General features: G+C 38.8%; 1 protein-coding gene and 1 long non-coding RNA gene across 7 annotated transcripts in view; one reads left to right on the forward strand and one right to left on the reverse strand.

The window, feature by feature from the left end:
- The window catches only part of CHD7 (chromodomain helicase DNA binding protein 7), a 131874-nt gene that overhangs the window by 34147 nt on the left and 74930 nt on the right, over positions 1 to 22797 (reverse strand). For all 5 annotated transcript variants that reach the window (XM_027741665.2, XM_039390393.1, XM_039390392.1 and 2 more), the window contains 9 exons: positions 14802 to 14940; positions 11333 to 11470; positions 10183 to 10248; positions 5437 to 5492; positions 3900 to 4014; positions 2470 to 2553; positions 1410 to 1547; positions 1192 to 1313; positions 496 to 739 (listed from right to left, as the gene is read on the reverse strand). In XM_027741665.2, coding sequence (XP_027597466.1) covers positions 496 to 739; positions 1192 to 1313; positions 1410 to 1547; positions 2470 to 2553; positions 3900 to 4014; positions 5437 to 5492; positions 10183 to 10248; positions 11333 to 11470; positions 14802 to 14940 — 1102 coding nt within the window. The remainder of the gene's footprint in view (positions 1 to 495; positions 740 to 1191; positions 1314 to 1409; positions 1548 to 2469; positions 2554 to 3899; positions 4015 to 5436; positions 5493 to 10182; positions 10249 to 11332; positions 11471 to 14801; positions 14941 to 22797) is intronic.
- On the forward strand, positions 17499 to 22048 carry LOC113998680. Of its 2 annotated transcripts, none has more exons than XR_005566886.1 (3): positions 17499 to 17571; positions 18888 to 18986; positions 21642 to 22048. It is a non-coding gene; the product is annotated as an uncharacterized LOC113998680 (long non-coding RNA). The 2 variants fall into 2 exon arrangements; XR_005566885.1 differs by lacking the exon at positions 17499 to 17571 and adding an exon at positions 18267 to 18495.

The following is a 22797-nucleotide window of genomic DNA, read 5'->3' on the forward strand; positions in this document are numbered from 1 at the left end:
GTTTTCCAAATAAGTTTTTGTTTTTACCCCTAACATTTTCTGTACCTGCTTTCCTTCACTCACAGGAACTATTCAACCTGAGCACAGTAACACAGATTCAAAATATATTCTGACTTACAAAATTTGATAAAGAAGCATCAACGAGTCTAATTTCTGGAAGCAGGTCTTTCCTGGAATGGTAGGCAAAGATTGATTTTTAAGCTTAGTTCCAACTAAAGTAGTTTTCTGCCAGCTCTCCTCAGGAATGCATAGTAACAAAAACCTTTCACGAAACAATGAAACTCTAAACAAGAGTTGCACCATCCCTTGGTGCCCTTCTATTTCCAGCTGATCTATTGGCTGCTATTAAAAAGCACTCTCCTTACTAATACACATATCTTCTTTATTAGCTAAAACCTAACATATCAGTACTGCAAAACTAATTGATGCTTAAATTAATAAACAACACTAAGGCATATACAAAAAAAAAAAAGAAAAATCATGAAGAGTTTTTACCTGTGGATCTTTGAAATACATTTCATACAACTGAATGGTCCGTCGACTTGCTTGACTCCCATGATACACAACCACATTTAACTCTGTCCAGGTGCGGAACTCCCTTTCCCAGTTGGGAATTGTGGACAATGGTGCAATAACCAAGAAAGGACCATGGATTCCTTTCAAATATATCTCATAGAGAAACGTAATGGACTGGATAGTCTTTCCCAACCCCATTTCATCTGCTAAAATGCAGTTTCGTCTGAAAACAATAATAAAAACAGTCTGAATGATTTATTCCTAACTTAAAACATAGAAAATCAGTAAGAAGATAGCCTGAATAAACCAGATATTTCTAAAATTGCAAGTTTACACTGAAAAGACATCATCATCTTTTTGCATTTTAAATAAATGTTATGATTTGTGATGCAATAAGCATGGATATATCCGTTCTATGTACCTCCCAAGTTCACAATGGGAAGGAAGGGGCAGCAGGGGGTATGCACGAACCCAAAGCATTTGCCACAAGAATCTATCTGAAATATTCATGTTCCACCCCAAATTAGCTTGTATATGACTCCCACAGCAAAAAATGAGACATGTAAATGATTCTAAAACCTTGATTTAGATGATTACTTTAAAAGGTTATTATTTCAAATAAGCTATAAAAGCTTTTCCAAAGCAGGATTCAGCAGTTAGCAATGTTTTACGTACGTGTTGTACCAATTGAAAAGAAGCCAGTTTACTCCCTCCAACTGGTATTCCCTGAGTTTGTTATTGTTTTTATACTCCCTGGAACTCTCCGATTTCTTCCAGTCATCGGCAGGAGGTCTCTCCTGTTTCAAATACAGCAAATCCCATTAGTGGTTTCTAAAAGACCACATTACTTTACTATTTTCAAATAAAATCCTCTATATGGAGCCAATTCTTACCACACGTTCCACTTCTGGCTCCCTAGACATCAGTTTCTCAAATTCTTCGATCTTAGCTTGGTCGATGTCTTGCTTGAGCTCCCAAGTGCTGTCTTCATAAGGAAGCGAACACCATTTCACCAGATAATGCGTTACAGGCTTTGTTAAGACAAAAATAATATTACATTACAATATAGAAAGAATAAAAGTGTAACCATTTTCACAGGAGATCTGCAGGCCAGATAAAATTCAAAAAGCTTTACCAGACCTGAATCAGCCAAAAGGATAAGCTAACAGCAGGCTGACACCTTGACAACCTAACGAAGTAAGATTAGAATGTGGGGAATGCAGGCTTTTCACTAAAACGAGCACACTACATTTGAAATCACTAAGGTTAGACTAAAATTTAGAAGTAAAACAATATTAATTTTTCAACCCTTACAATTTCTATGACTTACTACATATTGAAAAAAGTCAACAGTTATCTTTTATCAGTGTCATCAAAAACTTCCCAGTAGGTAACTCAACCATTGCCATTCACTGACAGAGCAATATGGAAACACTGGCACAGCCAGCGAAGCTTTCTATTCTCCCAGGACCAAAAAGGAATCTCCTGAAAGAAAAAGTTATCTTGTTCTGCAGAACAAGTCATTAAAAATGAAGCAACAGTGAATTCACGAACTCTTCCCCAACAGGTAGTCCAAACCATGTCTAAACCATTATGACACTTAACTAAGACTCTTTCTTGCAATTTTCATTTAAATTCTGCATTACATGCATGAATATCATATTCCTACTGTATTAAGTACCACTCCTCTGTCGTTGTTGTTGTTGTTTGGTTACTTTGCGGTAGGTTTTGTTTTAAATATAGGTAACTTATAAGAAGTTTGGAATTTTCACTTAACTCCCTTTATTTTAGGGAAGTTGCTATATTAGCCAATGTTTTCTCAAACACGTTCCTATTTTATACACACATATACTGTGGTAGCTTCTGTAAGTGTTTATTATATTCACATTTCTGAACAATAAATTCTAAACACAATGTCTATATGGCTACAGATGCACTAAAATATTTGTTTACCTCTCCATTATCATCTGTGCTACGTGAAACATCCATGATTCGATCAACTTCCACATAATCTGGATTAAAAAGCTCATCATCAATCTGTTCAAGGAGAGAGGCAAAAATATAAAAGATATCTCTATTAGCCCTTCCAGAGAGGAAAAATGATTATATATTTCACCATGCAATAATATTTTGGGTCACGGTGACACAGAATTTATATTTGGCAAACTTCAACATGTTAATTGAAATGCTACAATTCAGCAAGATCATTCCCCGTGAGGGAATCAGACTTCTCAGACTTTGTTAACTGGGCCTCTTAATTACTGTGTGAAACCTTTTACTGTGAGAGAATGTTTAAGAATATTTTAAATGAAGTGTGAAATTACAATTCACTAATGAGCAATCGAAAAGGCTTATGGCATGCAATGCATTTAGCATTCTTGAAACTACAGCTTGCAATAAAGAAATTAGAGCCTTGTACACTAAGTGCCTTTGGATTATTTTAACTACAGGAATTGTCTAACAGTTTTATAAGCAAGATTCAAAGATTATTATTTCAAAAACAGAGAAAAGACAATGCATGCATACACAGTTTCTCCAAAAAATCACAATTTGTTATGTTCTTTCTTATTCCTTCAACAACTTACAGGATACACTTGCATACTAAAGCACTGTGCTTAATTTTATATTTTCAATATATCCTCCAACAGAAGAGACAGACAAAAGGACTAAAGACTATGTACATTTTAAAAGCTTTTTCTAAAGCAAGAACAAATTCCAAGTATTTACAATAACTTGTGATCCACTTGGAAAAAGATGAAAAAAAGAATATAGAAGCAATTCCAGGTGCCTTCACTGAGAACAGATGAAAGTTTTCAATTTGCAACAGGTTTTGCTTGGTTTGAATGATATAGTAAAATAAATACAGTAGCTGATGAACCTCATTTTTTTTTTTCTTAAAAGACAGCATTTTACTGAAAGGTAAGCTTTCAGAGACACAAATCAGCAGATCTGGTCTTTTATTGACAGGACCTCTGCCACATTACTGCTTATGGCTCTAAGTGAAATTAAATTGATGATAAAAAGCTTAGAATCCCTAGTGAGCAGCAGTCCATAACACAGAAAAATGGGATGCATTTTTTCCGGAATAATCAGCTCCCGAGAAAAGGGACATGGTACTGATTCAGTCAGGCTTACAAAGCAAACAACTGGCCACTCACTTTAAAAATAACCCAAAAAACCCACTAGAGGAAAAAGTATAGAGTCAGGATAGATCACCTGAGTTTCATAGACTTGCAAGACTTGCATCCAGAATGGTTCTGCTTTATACCAGAATAAATGTTACTGATATATCACACAGTTATTCAAAATGTTCTGCTTGTATACAGAACAAGAACTCATAAGAACATTCCTTAAAACACCCAAAAGAAATAAAAAGATCGTACTTCTGAAAGGAATTTGTTCTGGCCCTGTTTTGCCTTAAACCGTTTAATCTTCTGCTGAATTCTCTTGTCTTTGTCCAGCTCTTCCACAGATGCCCACTGACAGTGAAGGTAAGAACTAGAAGATGAAACAGAAAAATCTTACTGAAAACTGCTTCCATTGCAATCCTTATGTATCCCACTAGTATAACAAGATATTGTAGTGCTATGCTTGGAAAACTGGACACTGTCTTTTTCATCATACAGGTTATTAACAAATCATCATTCCTGAAAGTAATTATACTTACTAACAGAGAAATTTGCCAGGAAATAGAAACAACTCCCACTCAAAATTTAAATATATACCATCTACATTTAGTGTTTGGTACAAAGCTAGGATGATTTTTGTTGGGTATACTTAAAACATAAATATTATACAAGACATTTATCATAAATGTCACTATTTAGCAATACATTCTAGCAAAGAGTAGGGTTTTCAGAAGTTAATGAAAATATGCAAACATTTTAACTACTAACATACTATATAAATTTTTTTTGTGAGAACAGCATTGTAATTGGAAGTTGCTTATGAGTCAACTGTAGTTTTAACACTGACAGAAAGAAAAGAAAACCCCTTGTAAATGCAGCTCCATGGTAATAATTCGTCTTTAAGAAAACACAGAGTAAGGAAAAGCATCTCTGCCAAACTGACTTGTCCCACTCTATAAATTTAGAGTCTGTCAAAAGTTCTATTGCTAAGACATGAATAGTTATGACAAAAATTACATGTCTATGTAATAGAACTAAACAACTACAATTAAGCAATTAAACACCATGCAATAAACAATATAGTGCAAAAGGTACAAAATAACAGCATATTTAAAGTGAAGTCAACTACATGCAGTTAGCTGCAAGAAACTCACTTTCAGCAGATTTCTATCTCTCAGATAGAAAATTTGGTAAAATTAAACAAGATAAGCTATTTTTCTACAAGAAAAGTGAGCTTATCCAGCTCTGAAGTATTTTATTTTAAATACTGATTGCATTGCAGTTTCAGAGTCCAGAAGTGAAACAATATGCTGTTCTCACCACTCTAACATCCCTCTTATGGAGGGACAGTGATCTATTGGAATATGGAAAGCCATCTCCTTTATTATCTTAGACATTTTGTTGAACACAAATCTTGTTTTTGAAACAACATCAAGGGTTATTTTTGAGTAGTTTGCACACACATTACTCTACAGTTGCAGTTAGACCTACACAGCTACATATGTATGAGCTCATGAATCTGCATGCGTAACGAGCCTTAAAGCTTTTAATAGCAGAGCAACTTTACCTGCGGATTTAATTTTGCAGAGAACACAAATTAAGACAACACTATCAAACCTAGTACCACCAATGCAAGCTATTTCCCTGTTTATTTGTCATTGTTTTGGATTAAACATTAGATATGCTTAAACTTTGATAGTAACAGTTATATCAATTACAAAACCAGTTTCTGGAAACTATTTGGAAGTTACATGAACTTAAAGATAGCAATCAAACTTATAACTTTACTTACAAGTTTTTGTACTTTACATAGAATTCCTCTATTTCTATCTCCTCTCCGTTCTCCGTCTAAAAGAAAAGAAATGATGAAATATGAATTAAACCTCTAAACAGCCCAATTTATAAATGATTAAAAGCTATCTGAAATATAAAATAAGGTCCCCACATAGATACACAAGTAGAGGTGTAGGAAAAGGTTTGTGGGGGAGGACATGGTTGAGGAGTTTCCTCCAGCTGCTTACCCAAGTACATAGTGCACTGCTTACTACAACTTCCAAGACATGAATCATTTGAACTCCTCCCTAACCACATGCAGCTTCATTCACAACCTCACCCCAAATCTGGCTTTCTGCCAAACCCACAGTGTTAAGTAGAAGCCAAGTGTACCATTTTCTCAGGCAGCAGCCAATTAGCAACTGCACTCCTGAATGCCATATGTATTATTTTTGGCTGGCTCATGGCAACTTTACATTGTGGGTTTTGTAATGTTTTAAAAAAGAGTTTTAAAGGGGGTTTATTCCTCCATATAGTTAATAACTCCAAACAAGAAGCCATATAAAACTAAACCTTATACCTCTGCTAGAATTTTAGTGCATCAGTGTTCATGGCTTTAGTTTTACTCAATGGTGCAATTAAATTCACTCAGGCAAGATGTCTCACATACAGAGCAGCCAAATTAAATTAACACCCAAAACCTACATTTAAAGCAAGGTTAAAATTGTGATACAAACCAGCAAAACCAAGGGCATTCAGTGCTAAGGGTTGAGACTACCCTTAACTCATCCCTAGTGCCAAAGTATTGCATAACATATGGTATGTAATACTTTGTTGAATTACTCCTGAACCCAGCAATAGGACAAACTAAGGACAGTGCACCAGGCACACAATTAGAATTCAGTTCATGTCACAACATTAACGGTTTGTGTTTACTAATGAACTTTGGAACAATTTTAAATAGAAGAGCATTTTCTGTTTTACATACTTTATCAGGGACAACAACATCTGTAATAAATATTGTATGCAGCACTAAATAGACAAAACTGTTGACTGCTGTGTAAGTCAACACTCTTTGTATTTATATACACACATTTTAAAAAGAGAGAGAAAATATATATATACACGCAAGAGAGACTACGCTAAAGCTTGAATTGTCTCCTGGTTGCTGGCTAGATGTTACCTCCACAGCAGTCCAGTTAAGGAACAGAAACAACTGAATTAAACTGTGTTCTAGCACAGTAAAGTTCATTAATTTCTAGTCCCTGATTCACATAGTATTTCTTTGCTTCCAGACTAGCAAGGAATTTTATCAGTTTACCATTTATATCACTCCAGCAGTCTGCTTGTGTTCCTTTCTAGAGAGAGGAACAACACCAGACTTCAACTATTTCTCCCTAAAGAAAAGGAAGAAGATAAGGTATTCCTGGTACTACTTCTTGATCTTCTTGAATCCTCCATCAAAGAAGATAAACTGTTCAAACTATCCCCAACCCCTAAACACAGGGAAGAAACTTCTCTGTCACTTACAAAGACACTGTCAAAAGAAGGAATCTGAAGACCATCAGGATTCTTCTTTAAACAAAAAATTTAAAAGGGCCTTTCTCAAGAAGGTATTCATATTTAGAGATCAAAACTGCTTTGAAAAAAGAAGCATTAATAAATGAAGATCACATTATCTGGAACTTATTCATTGCCCTGAGGCAAAATTGGTCTTTAAGAAGTCAACTCTAATTTTAAGACATTAAATTCTTTTATTTTCTAAAATGTATTGTGGCCAAGTCTCTTTGATTAGTGTTAAATCAGAGTACTCTGAGATCCATCAATCTTACAATGACAACACGGTTAAACACCTTTACATAGAGGTTTCATATTAGCCAATTTAACTCCCCTCAACAGTATTTTCAGTCAAGCATATTTTCTGTCAGCTGCCAACTTAATAACAATAATTTACAATGTAGATCTCGATAAATCCTGTAACTCTCACAAGTAAAACACTTTTGTATTGTCTAACAGGTAATGACTGGTCTATGTTATTCTATGTTCTATGAGAGTGCATCAAAGATTCATTTAAGTAAAAGGTATTTCAGAAAAAATGTTCTTAAAATCTTAGTCTGGCATTCAACACTTATGCTCTCCTCCAAAAATCTAATCAAGTTCCAATTGCCAGCCCTCAAGTAGGAGTTAACAGTGTATTGGTTTGGGATATATGGGACAGCAGCTTATGACCCTGACGTCACTGTTCAACCCCCACTACATGTACATTTACATTAACCAGGTAAAAAGGTGAGATAGAACATTTATGCAAAATTCTCCCAAAACTGATTACAGAGACATCCTCAAATAACACATGGCAGACTTGAGCAATGCAGGACACTTCAAATTATCACTGCCAGCTGCAACCAGAATTGACAATCTGATCCACAGTCTCTGCAGATAACTGAGTAAACAAATGATCCCTTCCTTCAAAGAATGCAAAAGCAACACATAAGAAACAATCACCTCAATTGATACACAGCACTAGACTGTAAACTTATCAGTTTGAGGAAGACGTGTAGGCGTTGTACACATTTCAATTGGATCTAATTCTCATGTATACTTGTAGGCAAAAAGACACATTCAGATGTGTAACATGCAGGTATAATGTTGTACAAACTCCACATCTTTCCATAATATGTGCTATTTGTACTGGATACCATATTCAGCTCTAGATATTCCTTTTCAAAGTTAAGAAACAGAAATTCAAAGGGGACTGTATAAAAAATTTCAACGTATAAACTTAAGACATTAGGTTTGGAAGGAGAGTGATACATATACTTAATGCTTTCTGCAACAGGAAAGAGTATTCAAGGGAATTCAACATTCCATGTTAAGGACAACAGGGGAAAACACTGTCTTTTATACTTCAAACATGAACTAATTTCTACCTTTTACTCTCTATGTTTCAAAAATGGCTGCATCCTATCTGGTAACTCCACAACCAGAGTACGACTATTTCTGAGAAAACCAGCATGATTTTGTGATAAGAATACTGCTCCGAAAGCGTAGTCATGATCTAATGTCCTGTACCTGAACGCAACATCTTTGTTACAATCTAATCCACTGAAAGGTTTCCTAGTGAAGCCTTTCCTCATGTTTATTTTATGCACTGGTCCTGATCGCAGCAATTTTACTTTGATTAGTAATCTAACAACCAGGGTTTTGATGACGTTAGTAAGAGTGTAAAAGACCTTTAATAAAAGCACAGTTGGATACTTCAGATGTTAAATATTAACATCCTGAAATCCATTTTTTTTTTTTTTTTTTTTGGATTTTGGAGGAGTGGGTTGGGTAGAAGAGCAGGGAAAGAAGAGACACCCCTCAAACCTGCAAATACAATCCATAAAAAAACATTAAAGAAAAAGCTCAATATAGAGCTTGCCTCCAGCAGAGCTTGCAATCAAAGACATGTAGGCAGCAGACCAACCACTTCCCACAAACTGCAGCAAAATACACACTCCCCATGAGTAATCACACCTTTGTTTGCAGGGGAGAGGAAGAAGACAAGAATAATTGGTGAAAAACAGCTTCCAGTGTAAAGACATTTATGAAAAGACCACATTCTCCTCTCTTGCCTAGCAGACCATCAGGACAACTAATTACTCAGTTTATATTACCTGAAGTTTATCTAAAAAATAAGCCTATGATTTGAAACATAAAATATAGCTCTAGACTTAAAAAAAAAAAAAAAAAAAAAAGACCAGAAGTTTTATGTACAAGGTGTATAAACAAGTCAGACTGAATCACAGCCAGTCATGATGTTGCATGTATGTAGGTTTACAAAGCTGCTAACGATGTTAGGACCATTACTAACGATGTTAGTAATAAAATTGAACATACAACCCCCAGATCAAAAAAAAACCCAAACCAAACCAAAAAACAAACCACCACAACATTGGGGAAAAAAAATAAATCCATGAATAAAGGCAATTTGAAAATTAACACTGAGGAAAAGAAATAGTTCTGGTTAACTGAGATCAATGTGAGCACTATATCTGTATAAGTCAGACAATTTTCTGTCCAACTATAGTACAAGTCAGAGAATTAGCTACACAAGAGTCTATCAAATATAATCATGCCCTTTTTGGAACAAGTTCTTTTTCTACTTCCTACTCAGAGTTTTAATCTTTTGGAAGTGCAAAGGCCAATCAAGTTGTGAAGCAGACTAGAAAAATCCGTAAGCAAAATAAGAATGTAACTAGCAACTAAGGCAGAATTAAAAGAGAACCTCACTGAACTTGAGTGTTTCTTTCACCATCTTAACATAGTGACAAGAAGATATAAATCACCTATACATGTAACATACTTGATCACAGGTAAATTTGGTTTTAGCTGTTAAGCACAACCACTATCAAAAGATGCAAAAATTATAGACAAGGGTAGAAAAGGCAGAAACTTGGGTTACAGGAGTGTTCTTTCACTCCTCAAACTCCTACAAAACATCACTCTGAAGTGAAGAGCACCACAGATTTCACCCAGATATTTATATTTGCAAAAATCAATTTTTTCATCCAAGAAAATGCATAAAATGAGTAGAAGATCAAACAATCTTGTGTATGTGCATCCAAAAGCATACTATCTAAATACACTTTAAGGGAACCCCCTGTATTCAATAGAACAGTTTTTTAATTTGGAATATCCAAGGTATTTTAAGAACTCAATAGGGGCTTCAGCAGAAATATTCTTAGCCTATTTAAAAATATGGAGGAAAAGGAGTTTGTTTTACCTTTTTCTTGACTGAACGGCTACTCATGATTTTCTCCACAACAGGACCTTCAGCATCAGCAGATTCCTACATCATAAATACCATACGAGAGTTATGGGAGTGCATCTTTGTTACTTAAAGACTTCCTTTATTAGAAAAACTTTCAAATAATATCTTGCAACAGGAGCTTAATACACAGAAGGACATTATTCCCCTAGCATGAGAACTTAGAGAGGTCAAACAGATTTAATACCACAATAAAGGATTGAAGGGTACTTGTTTAAGCCCATTTTTAAAAGCTAATGCAACTCCAGTTCTCTCAGTAAGGTTGACATGCACAGATAAACAGGTATAACCACATGGGCAGTTCACCTCTCCTAAAATAATACACGTTTTCAGTACCATACAGTCTAAGTATCAGATCATGTTCAGAAACTCCAGTGGGCTGTGTAAGCGTCCACACGATCGCCACCAAAACTGCCTGCAATTCTCTATTACATTAATTCACTAATACAACAGGAGGCAAACCTACAAAATTCTCTTTCTGATAAGACACAATTAACAATGGAGATCACACACAATATTTCACAAGGCTCAACAAATTGCCAAATGAAATACCAAAGAACATGTATATATTCTCCAACAGGTCATCAGTTAAATGAAGTAGTTCTTTGAAAAAGCACTACAAAACAATGAGATGGTTACAACAGTCATTCCTACAGTATTACCCCTCATCTTATTCAAACTATTTTATCCATCATTTACATTGCACAGAGAATAAAGTGTACCCTGCTGGGTACTACAAGGCAGTAATTTCATAAAGGAGTTCTTATGGTGCCTAGCAGCAGGGGACAAGCTTGAGTGGTTTATTAAAGTCACAGAAGCCAGACCACTGAATTCACAGAAGTAAATTCAAGATTCCTAGCAGTACAGTTTAGGTTTCCTCTAGGTAGAGACCATTAATTTCAAGGAACTTAGTTTGAACTTTCAAGCTGCGTATCATCAGCTTGAAAACAAAGTCATGAATTGATATATTCTTTAAGAATGTAAAAAAATAATGCCTTCTGGCACACTCTGACAACCATGTCTGAATATCATTCATGAAAAGGGTCCATATTTGAACTTTCAATGCTGCAGTTACAGCCACCTTTCCAGTCTGTTCATATCTGACCTGTTGCTCTGACTGAGAAGTATTCGAAGGAGAGTCTCTTCCAGCAGCATCAGCATCATCAGCCTCCTCATCTGAAATCTTGAACTCCAGGTCTTCTGTATAACGCTTCCTCTTCACCTGCCTACTGGAGCGTCGCTTCTGAACAGAAAGCATTAATATTTTTCATGAGAAACAAAAGTGATGAGCAGCAGAATAACTGAGAAAACTTCTTTGTGTTTCCCAAATACACTAGTGTGTAGTGAATGCTATAATTTTTACAGCACCACGGTAGAAATACTACACTCAGGATACTACTATTCTGAACTCATGCCTGTTAGTTGTTCTTAAATTCTGTAAGCAAAAAACAACAAAATCCCAAAACAAAACAAAAAAACCTCAACCATAAACAAAAATCTACTTTATGCTTGTTCTGAGTTGGAAAGTGGGTTTCCTCCCCTCCTTGTTTTTAACATTACTAAAACCATGCTAAAAATTAGAAAGCCTATCTCAGAAAGCAATTAAAACCCAAGAAATTGCACCTCTCCATTCACATCTTTGACAAACTTTGACAGATGGCCAATGCAGGAACTGAACGCCACCTTTCCACAGCATGGCCACAGTGTTGCTAAGCAGTGACAACACACTTTCTTGCTCTCCCCATCCACCCAGTTGTACCAGGATTATCTTGTAGGGGAAACACAATGAAATACGATTTCCTCACTTCACTGACCCAGCACTGTTCAGAAAGGCATCCTGCTGCACAGCATGGGAAAAGACCCCAAACTAATAGAGGAAAATGAAAAACTTGAACCACCCCAAACTGAAAACATGATTTCTGTGTTCCCACACCCTCATCACCAGGATGAGAGAAAGCTTCAGCAAAACCACGCAAAACAATCTGTAAAATACACAAGCATGCATTTGACAGAATTTACTCCTTGATGCTCAGTTGCTGGGCATAATTTTCTACAACAATAAAATTCAAATTCCCACACAGTCTGCATCAGGTTATATATCTTGAAAAGCTGAGAGCATATGCTGTTAAAGGAAACTGTCAACTTAGTGTCAAGTATCTCAATGGACTAATATATTATTAAAAAATATATTGAACATCAATTGTAAAAAAACACCTTTATGAATTGATACACTACTTATTTATACAACTTTCTCAGCTACCACACATCTTCACTGGTACATGCAAAAACTTATGCAGCTTGTTTAACAGACCTATGCACCTGGAGTCTCTCAATATACATAGATAAAATCAAATATTTACATTTAGATAGTTAGTCATGCTTTTTAAAGCACAAATATCTGATGCGCTTCACAAAATAAGAAATCCTTTCTTTAACTGAAAATGAAAATTTTGAGCCATGGTTAAGCTTACATCACCCTTTTAAATAATGGTGATGTGGCTTCTACCTTGAACACAGTAACTTAAGGGGGTTTCCACAAAACTGTAGCAATATTTTTATACTTCAAAACAGACACCACTTGACAAATTTGCATCTTCATTTACATAATCACTGATGGGAAAATACCAATTTTCTTCTGGCTGTGTAGGTAAGTCTTACCATTATTTTTGGTGCCAAAAATCTCTTTTTCCATTTCCTTAATAGAAAGAATGCCTAAAATATAATGGTAGTTCTTTATTTGAATTTCATTGCCTTGATGAACTTTCTGTTTCCTCTTACATTCATATGAAGTTTTGCAATTGATATGCATTATTGTCAGAAACTGTGCATGCATTTACCTGCATCAGATTATCTTTAACTCATTAACTGATCTATAGGTAGAAAGGAGTAATAGGCTTGATAATGGAATATAAAAAGTTTGCATGGTAACGCACAAAGGCAAGTATTTTTGCTCCTTAAATATAACAATGCATTGCTTTGTGCATTACTACATAATATCTTTAGAGAAGGTTCAGGATTTAATACTAAGAACACAACTGTGTTTTAGACAACTGTGTAACATCAATTTCAGCTGGGAAATGCACAACAAGCTTATTAATTCTACCTGTCCTAGGACATATCGTTGGAACCCTTCCCCAAGTTTATGCAAAGAAGTGTGGGTGCAGTATACCATGCACTGTATGAGAAAGTATTAAGAAAACAAAAAGTTACCTGAAATACTTTATTACATTTAATTAAAAAGTGATGCAAATACCCTAACAGTTCTATTAAAAAAAAAAAATTCAAAGTTTATCACTAATTGAGTTTCACAAAGAGAAAGTTTTTGTTTCACTTCACTGAAAACAAGTAAACCATACATAGATGTTGAATTGTAAACAGAATATAATCATCTGCAAGTTAACCCCGAAAAACTATCATCTCTGAAGTTTCTTCTACATCTTTTGTAAGTGTTATTAATCATGCTGAGAGAGATTTGTGGCACAGGACAGAAAACTTAATTCTTCAAACATTTTAACATCTGCATGGTATAACAACTTTTCTATTTCAGAATACATGGCTTGAACGAATCAGAAAGAAACACTCTTCTGTTGCTGTTTTTAACTAGAGTATACTAGGTTGCTCACATTTCCTAATACCCTACATCCTTCTAGAAAATAGTAAGAGGGAAGGCATAAACCATGTTTGTGTGGGACACCATTGCTTGCCAGCGTCTTCACTGGGCAGCTTTGACCATTCTCAAGTGATAATCAGTCTGGACATCTCTCATAACCAGAAGTGACACATCCACAACCTGATGTGCAATGGACAAATGCAGTGGATTTCAATTACACTATTATGACTTCTTAGGAATCTCATACTTTCCCCATCATGATTTGCCTCTACTCCTTCATGAGGGGATTCTTATTTTTAGTGCCTACTCAAACTGCTGCCAGCAGAAGCGAGCCAGGAGCTGACCACTTCTTAACATAGCTAATGACAGAACACACAAAACTTGTCATTTATTCTACATCTATTTCCAGATTTTCTTTACATGAAATAAAGTTTGGACAGAAAGTGACAGGTGTGCAGTGGTCAAGAGAAATTAATCAATGCTAGCTCGTGACTGGCAGTCCTGCAGAAAGGCCCTTCATCCATTAAAGCAGTGTAGGTACAAGTCCCTGACATGCACGTTTCCAACACTGTGCTTTGTTATGTCTCATTCTTGATTTCAGAAGGTTCGCAAAGAGAATGCAAGAAGAAATGCTGGGCTTATACGCAAGATCTCGTAAATGGTACAGTAAATCTACAGAGCAGAAAATTCAGCACCATAACTGCAAAAGTGATGTAAGAGAACATGTGAAAACTCAGCAGCACCTTACACATATCTACAGGTAACAAGACCACAAAGCAGAATTATGAAGAAAAATACTTGCTTTCGTAAAATATTCACCACCGTGATTTCTGGATCTCACCTTCTTTGTAACAAACACAGAAATTACCCAAATAGCTGTATCTCTGTAACAAAGACCATGAGAACTACCATTTTACACATCTTAGTTGTCAAAGCCTACACTGAACTTGAACAATAGCATTACCTGAACCCCTGGGTCATCTTCATCTTCAGGATGAGGTGATGGTGGTGGAGTTTTCTCCAAATCTGAGTTTTCTGAACCTTCCTTTCCCTTGTTAACCTTTTTCTTTGCAGCACTTGTTTCTGAATCTTGTTTCTTGTTACTGAAACAGAGGTATTTTTAATAAGTATTTGTAAAAAAATATAAGCAAGAGGCGCTTAACAAAATAGTTAATCTGTAAGATTCTTTTTTTCTGATGTTTGACTTCATTATTTCATCTGCCTTTCTTAAGTACTTCAATGCAACTGCAAAATCAATGACGCATGGGCCATCACTATACATTTCCCATTCCCTAACAACAAATATCTCACTTCTTTCCTTCAATACCGTAGACAGCAACACTGGATGTGTACAAAACAAAAAACTAAAAATGGGATTGGAAAGGAAGAGTTGCTCTCTTCAGAACCTGCAATTTCTGAAAGTAGTGTTTGGGCAACCTGACACATGAGAAGAGAAACAGGATTATGCATGTGCTTGTCTTGATATTAACTGTGCAGACCAGGTTAAGCAGAACCAGAGTAAACGTTACCAAAACAAAGGACCGAATGAGAAAATTCATTTTCTTCTACAATCCCTGCTATTTCCAAGCAGAAAGGCACTTTTGAGTCAGCTCTGAGGGCACCCATACAGCTTCCATGTATGCAACTGCAGCTTGTGGGGGGGGAAAGTCACCCAGCTGGTACCTCACCAGAAAGTACAACACTAGAAAGCTATATCCACTGACAGTAGAGCAATGTTCTGGGGATTGTTTCTCCCCCTCCTCCCCCATGAAAACATTCATCACCTCAAGAGTTGGGACCACGACTCCCTCCAGCTGCACTCAGAGCCTTGGAAATGGGTGAGGACGTGTGTATCAAAATCCAGCTTCAAATACACCAAATCACTCACTGAGACAATCCGTGGCACTGCAAGGGTGAAATTTTTAAACGGCAGCGAAGATCGATGGTAGAAGTTTTTAAGCACATTTAACCTTTGAATCTGACGTGGGTTTTCGCTAATTTTTTGTCGTCAGCCCTCCACGGCCCATTACCAATATGAGGGGCTTGCCGTGGGAAGATGCCGAGATCCCTGAGAGCAGAGCTGTGTGCTGGTACCTGACGCTCAGCAAGGTCACCAAGCACTTTTATATGGCTTCTGCATACTCATCACTTGAATTTCATACACGGGACACTGCCTGGGATTTGTTTTCCTTCAAAATCTTTAGATTTTTAACTTCTAATTTAAACATCAGCTTTAAGTTTGTACATTTTGATCGGCGCTTTAGCCCACCAACAGCACATTTTGGAGCTGTAATTTTAAATTTCCTAATATGGCCACATGTGTCTTTGGGACTGGGACAACTTGGCTGCAGCATTGTCTCTTTGCAGCCCACGTTTAAACTAATGCTGATTTCAAAGTTAAAAAAAAAAAAGTGAAAGGGCTTCAAGTTTGAACATGAATTTGTATTATTGCAAAATTGTCTCTACTCAGCCCTAGTAAGGCCACATCTGGAGTTCTGGAGTACTGTGTCCAGTTCTGGGCCCTTCAGTATAAGAAAGAGAAGGAGTTACTGGGGCCACAAAGATGATTAGGGGGCTGGAGCATCTCTCCTATGAGGAGAGACTGCAGGAGGTGGGCCCATCTAGAGAAGACTGAGACTAGATGATCTCAGAGGTTCCTTCCAACCCTAACAATTCTGTGATTCATTAATACACATAACTATCTCAAATGCGGGTGTCAAGAGGGTGGTGCCAGACTCTTTTCAGTGGTGCCCGGTGACAGGATGGGGAGCAATGGCCATAAACAAAAGCACAAGAAGTTCCACCTCAAGATGAGGAAGAACTTCTTTATATTGAGGATGGCATAACATTGGAACAGGCTGTCCAGGGTGGTCATGGAGTCTCCCCCTCTGGAGACATTCAAAAGCCACGTGGATATGTTCCTGTGCAACCTGCTCTAGGTGACCCTTCCTTGGCAGGGAGGTTGGACGAGATGATCTCCAGAGGTCCCTTCCAACTCTAACAATTCTGCAATTCTGTGAAATTAAGAGGGTGCAACACAGCTCGGATAAAAAACCACGTGAAACTGCGACAATTAAAAAGAATAATCATAATAAGGGGGGCGGGGGGGGCGGGGGGGGAGAGTTTGACACGGCAGAAAGAGCACGGGGACGAGGGGAAGAGTTTGGCAGGGCTGGAGGACCGCGGGCAGAGGATGAGCCTCGACGGGCGGCAGGGCCGGCCAGCGCGTCCCTCCCTCCCTCCTCCCCTCCCTCGCTCGGTGCCCGGCGGGCTCCCCTCCCTCCCCGCCGGCGCTTGTTTCCGCTCTGGCTGCCACCAATGGCACAAAAAGCCGCAGCTGAAGCGGGGCCCCCTTCGCCTTTTCATCCTCACGCCGAGAGCGCTGGCGTCGCCCCGGCAACCCGCGGCCACGTGACCAGCACCTGCTCCGCTGGCCGGCGGCCACCGAGCGCTGCCATCTGCTTCCCTCAATCAGCGCCCGCCCGCTCCCGGCACCTGCGCGGCCACGGCACGGGAACCCCCCCACCAGCCCAGCCCCACACACACACACACACACACACCGCCTTTTATCAAATCACCGCGAAACCGCTTCCAAAAAAAAAAAAAAAAAGCGCAACACATATACAAAAAAAACCCCCCAACCTAAAACAAAAACAAAACAAACAAAAAAACCCCCACGACCAAACAAAAACCAAACCCGCCTAACACATTTCTCGAACTTCTTTAAATCAAAGGTGAGGGTCGCCGCCAGGTGAAACGCGCTGACAGCCCGGCGCCTTTCGCCCCTGACCCCCGTAAATCGGAGCGGGGCGCGCAATTAAGCTCAGCCATCGTGCCGTGCCCCGGGTGCACGGCCGCCTGTGAATAACAGGCTTAAAGCCGGGAAGAATAGCGTGGGCTAGGCGGGATAAAACACCAGCCCGCTGAAAGGCCGGGCAGTGCTAACGAGGGCCCGCCGACCCACCGACGGCGCTGCGCTCCCCGCCGGCCGGGCGCAGACAAAGACCCCGGCGCTGCGGGCAGGTCTGCCCCGACACGGGCTTCTTTCTGGCCTCTGTGAGACCTTTCCCTCTCCGAGCCATGAGTATTTCGTGACCTATATATACCCCCGAGCCGTGCGCCTTGGCGCACAGTCACTCTCGGTAACGGAGAGGCGACCGAAGCAATTCGGACACAGTTTCAAATCAATTCACTTGCTAGGCCGGTTATAAACAGACACATGAAAGAGCCAACAATTTGGGAGAACAAAGCCAGTGTGCAGCTCCACTGGGAATTTTAAGTTCTAAATTCAGCAGCAGAATTGCTCTTTTTAAATGCACAGCTACAGTTTCCTTGAAGGAAAGCGAAAAAAAAAAAGCTGAAGTAGAAATAAACTATAGAAGAACAGCACCATTCCTCTGAGTGAGGTGACACCCTGCTTTCCAGTGCATCACACACCCAGGAGCTTCACCTGGCCAGTGGGAACATCAGCTCCCTGGAACTGTCAGCAACTGTTGTTCCTCTCCATCTTCCCACAGAGCCAGTATGTTTTGTTCCTGACAATTAAATGTACCTGCTTTTGACTCAGCCTTTCCATTTTCCAGCAGATCCTACTCAGGTCATTCAGGAACAATGTTAGCCAGGAACAGAATTACCATTCCACATGGAAGTACAGGCAGGTACTTAGAGACTTTGCCATTACCATTAGGTCTCCCTATCAATGGTCAACTCTGGATGCACATCTGATAGTACTTTCCAAATCTGGCAACAAGGAAGGTGAACTGTAATATACACGTTTAGACAACTATCTCTCGAATTTGTTTTTACACATGCATGAATGCAAAATTTAGCCAAGTCCCCCTACAGACAAGATAGAGTCCAGTCCCAAAACAAGAACTATAAATCTGGGAGAAGTACTATTTGCCACACACAAACCAGTGAAGTAATTCAAAACTGTCAGTTAAACTGGCTCCTCAATTCAAGTGATATAAATACAGATATTTCAGATTAGACTTTTTTTACAGTCTAGCTGTCCAATACCACTTTCTGGTTTTATCCTCTTACCCCCAAGGACTACACAGCATACTGACCAAATGGGATCAATAGAGAAAACCTGCAGAAGGTCAGACGAGCAAACAACATGAAGAAAAACAGGCTGAAGAGTAAAACAGTAAGTAGGACAACTGAAAACAAAGCTTGAATTACAATTTGAAAATGGTATCCAAACTCTGACAAAGTGTTTTGTGTTAATTAGTCCAGCAGCCAACTACAGAGCCAGGTGAAACTCCAGGAACTTACAGGGCCAAATCATCTGACTCAAAAATAACCCCAAAATCATGGCATACTTTGCAGGATTAAGAGGGGAAGTAATTAGCCCATATGTTTACACTGTGTAACTCCTTCATCTGATCTGGGTAACTGATAGATCTGTTTATTAGTATAATTTATGACAACTATCATGATTGGGATGATTTTTTTTCTACAGTTCTATGATCTAAAGTAAGTCAGATGGATTACTGATTCTTATTTTACCATTTGGGAACACTGTCCTGTGACAGATTCATGACGGGAACCTGGCTTTAAACAAACATTAAACATCCACTGTGGAGCATAAAAATAATTAAAAAAATAATCCCACCCTCTCAAAGTGTCAGCAATGTGAGAATTAACTGTACTGTCTCACCCAAGGAAAACAGTTACTTTTTAAAGCTCCTAGTGTAATCGAAACTTTTCTTTAAATCAATTTTTATATATCACCAAACTAGGAAAAACAGTAGGAAAACAAGGTTTTTTTCCAGCCTGAAAAGTCAGCCAAATAACTAAAAACCTTTGGTAACAGTGAAGCCTACAAAGCCTGCTGGCAGCACAGGCAAAGGTAAATATCAGGCAGCTGGGCTGGTTCAAAAGGGAGATGAGGACAGGTGTGAACAGGAACAGCCTCAGTGGACATATGCGTGGAAATCTCGCATGATTTCCTGTTCTCTCCCACAGGCAGCCCCTTCCTGCCTTGCTCAGGATGATCTGACCTTGGGAGTGGAAACTACTACCACTGCCTCGGGACCTCTCTTCCTGTCCTCCAGCTCCCCAGGGTGTTGCGTCCTGCTGTCCCCATCGCTCCCCCACACAGCAGCCTCTTCCCACTTCCGCGGCCAGGAGCCATCCCCTTTCCGATACAATAAACAGCCAATCTGTGCGCCAAAAAGCCCTTCTCCACCTCCCTCTAAAAGCTGTAATTATGCTCATGTTTAGCACTCCCCTTGTAAGCAGCAACCCACTCACCCTACACTGCATCCCAGGCTGCTGCTCTGTGTGGGAAGAATAAAGAGTTTTCTCTGCCACAGGGAGGGGAGGAGGGAGCAGATACGAGCAGTCCTGAAAAGCACAGCACTCTGCTTTGAGAAGATGGGACGAGGGAAGAACTACTGCAAAGAGCTGCCATTTGGCCCTTGCAAATCGTTACTGCTCCTCCCACTATAACCGGTGGCCACTCTCTAGGGTTTCATAGGAAGCAGCAGGAGAGATATCAGCTGTGCTGCAGCGTGATCTTCTCAAACAGGTGGTCCTCATCTCCTCCAGGGACAGGCACAGGAGGAACAGACATCTGAGCCATGACTTTGCAGTTCAGTAGGATTACTTGCCTTTCCCTGTCCATCTCCTCTTGGAAAAATCTGCCTGCTTTGCACGTGCCTGGAGTTGGCTCCGTAACACTTACAGCCCACATAATACTCAGCACCCACACAATTTAATGAAAACCCTTCACCTGTGATCCTAGGTATACCTAGGTATACCTGTGATCCTAGGTATATTTTGCTTTAAAACTCGACTAGTTTGGTCCACAAGAGATTTGTTTTGCAAATTTTTTTTTCTAGTCACCACTATATTTGTCTTTCTGTATTGTCAGGATTGGGCTAATATCCATTAAAAGTGTAATAGTACAATATTAGTGTGTGATCTTTCACTATGCAGTGTAACATACAAGCAGCCCATTTGGGTGTTTTCTTTCTTTTTAAGATGCCACAGGACACACAATTCAAACAAGCATGAAATTAATCAGCATCTGCCATTTTCCAATCTGACTCACGTGTAGGTGCATTTCAGTGAGGCAGGCTGTTCATTTTGTCACAACTTACACCAAAGATAAAAGAGATGTCAAGGATAAAGTTTCTGAGCTTTTGTTTTTGTTTGTTACGTAAAAGGATTATACTTTCAGTTGGAATTGGAAGCAAAATAACAGGGTTACGAGCTATATTAAATTACAAAATAGTTAAGATAACTAAATACCAGATATTTTATCTGTGTGTATACTCTAATACAGCCTGTGTCAAAATTAACCATCAAGGACTCACTGTGCTCTACCAAAAAACTGTTGCTCTTCAATAAATACCTAACTTCATTTACCAGAATTTTACATGACTGCAAAACTTTTATTGAAACTGATCAGCTTATTCAGGAATGACAACTGTTAGTTATACACAGCATTTAGAAATCTAAAAATCACACTACTCCTTCCAGTGCTTAGAAGTAAAATACTGAGCAATACAAGCAGTAGTAGTAAAGACATGCCAGAGACTAACTTTATCAAAAAAATTTACTTCTACATAATCATCCATAATCTATATTAACTTTCATTAATTTCAGTCATCTCAACTACTGTACTACTTCCTTTCCATAGTTAGTGCCTCTGAAATACTGTGGCTCATATGATTAAACATTTGGACTGTTGATTTATTTAAAAACTCAATTCAATGATCTGTCACAGGTTCCCCAGTCTGTGATGTTGCCAAAGTAAGCAAATTTCTTTCACTGATTTAAAATTCTTTGGCAGCACAGCATCCCAACACAGTCTCCAAGTTCTTCAAAGAAGCTTGATACTGAAGCTGACAAGACCACAAAATGAGAACAACCTTGTTTTCAAGAGAGCACTTGGTAACAAGAGACACAAGCCTGCTATGGCAAAAGTAGAACTTTCTCCACGTCCCTGAGCAAGCATAAGGAACATCGAATGCTCTTAATGCTGCTCCAAACACGTTTCTCTCACAGGTAAAACAATACGGGCTTAGTACTTACTAGAATACTGAAAGTCACCTAGCTACCCAGGGATGAGAGTCGTTGCATGGGAAAGAAGATAAAGACTCTCCTACAAATACCTCTAAGAAAGCAGTGATTTGTTCCTTCAAAGGAAACACTGCTCCTTTAATTGCATGGCATGTCCCATGGCTCCTTTAATCTGCATGGCGTGTCTCAAGATTTAAAGACACACCTAGAGATATTAGGATTGAGTGGATGGGACAGACCAGTTCAGAGGTCTGCTGTCCAGCACAACCACAGGAACCCATTAATGGTTTTTGAGGCAGACTCCTAACCACGGTCTATTAAACAAAGCTTCATTGTAGTCAAGTCTTTGTAAAACTGCACTAATTGAGAAATCCTTCAGTAAAAGATTTTTTACTTTTTCGTTGCAAAAATTGCTGGGAGATGCTCAATACCATGAGTTATGTAGTCTAGTCAGCTTTTAAACCTGTGAGTCTACAGAACTGGAGCATCTCTCTTAGAAGGAAAGGCTGAGGGAGCTGGGCCTGTTTAGCCTGGAGAGGAGACAACTGAGAAGAGATCTTATCAAAGCACACAAATAGCTTGCTGCTCAGTGTTGCATGTTTCAGAGTCACAGAACATTCTGAGTTGGAAGGGATCTACAAGGGTCATCAAGTCCAACTCCTAAGTGAATGGCCCATGCAGGGGACTGAACCCATGACCTCCACATTATTAGCACCAAGTTTTAACCAACTGAGCTAATCTCAGGGCACCCACTGACAGGACAAGGGGCAGCGGGTACAAACTGAAACACAAGAAGTTCTATCTGAGTATGAAGAAAAACTTCTTTGAGAGTGACAGAACACTGCAACAGACTGCCCAGAGAGGCTGTGGAGTCTCCTTCCCTGAAGATATTAAAAACTCGCCTGGATGCGATCCTGTGCAACCTG

Source organism: Pipra filicauda, unplaced genomic scaffold, assembly GCF_003945595.2.
Source record: "Pipra filicauda isolate LSUMZ 115617 unplaced genomic scaffold, ASM394559v2 scaffold81_size6448238_pilon, whole genome shotgun sequence".
Classification (NCBI taxonomy): domain Eukaryota; kingdom Metazoa; phylum Chordata; class Aves; order Passeriformes; family Pipridae; genus Pipra; species Pipra filicauda.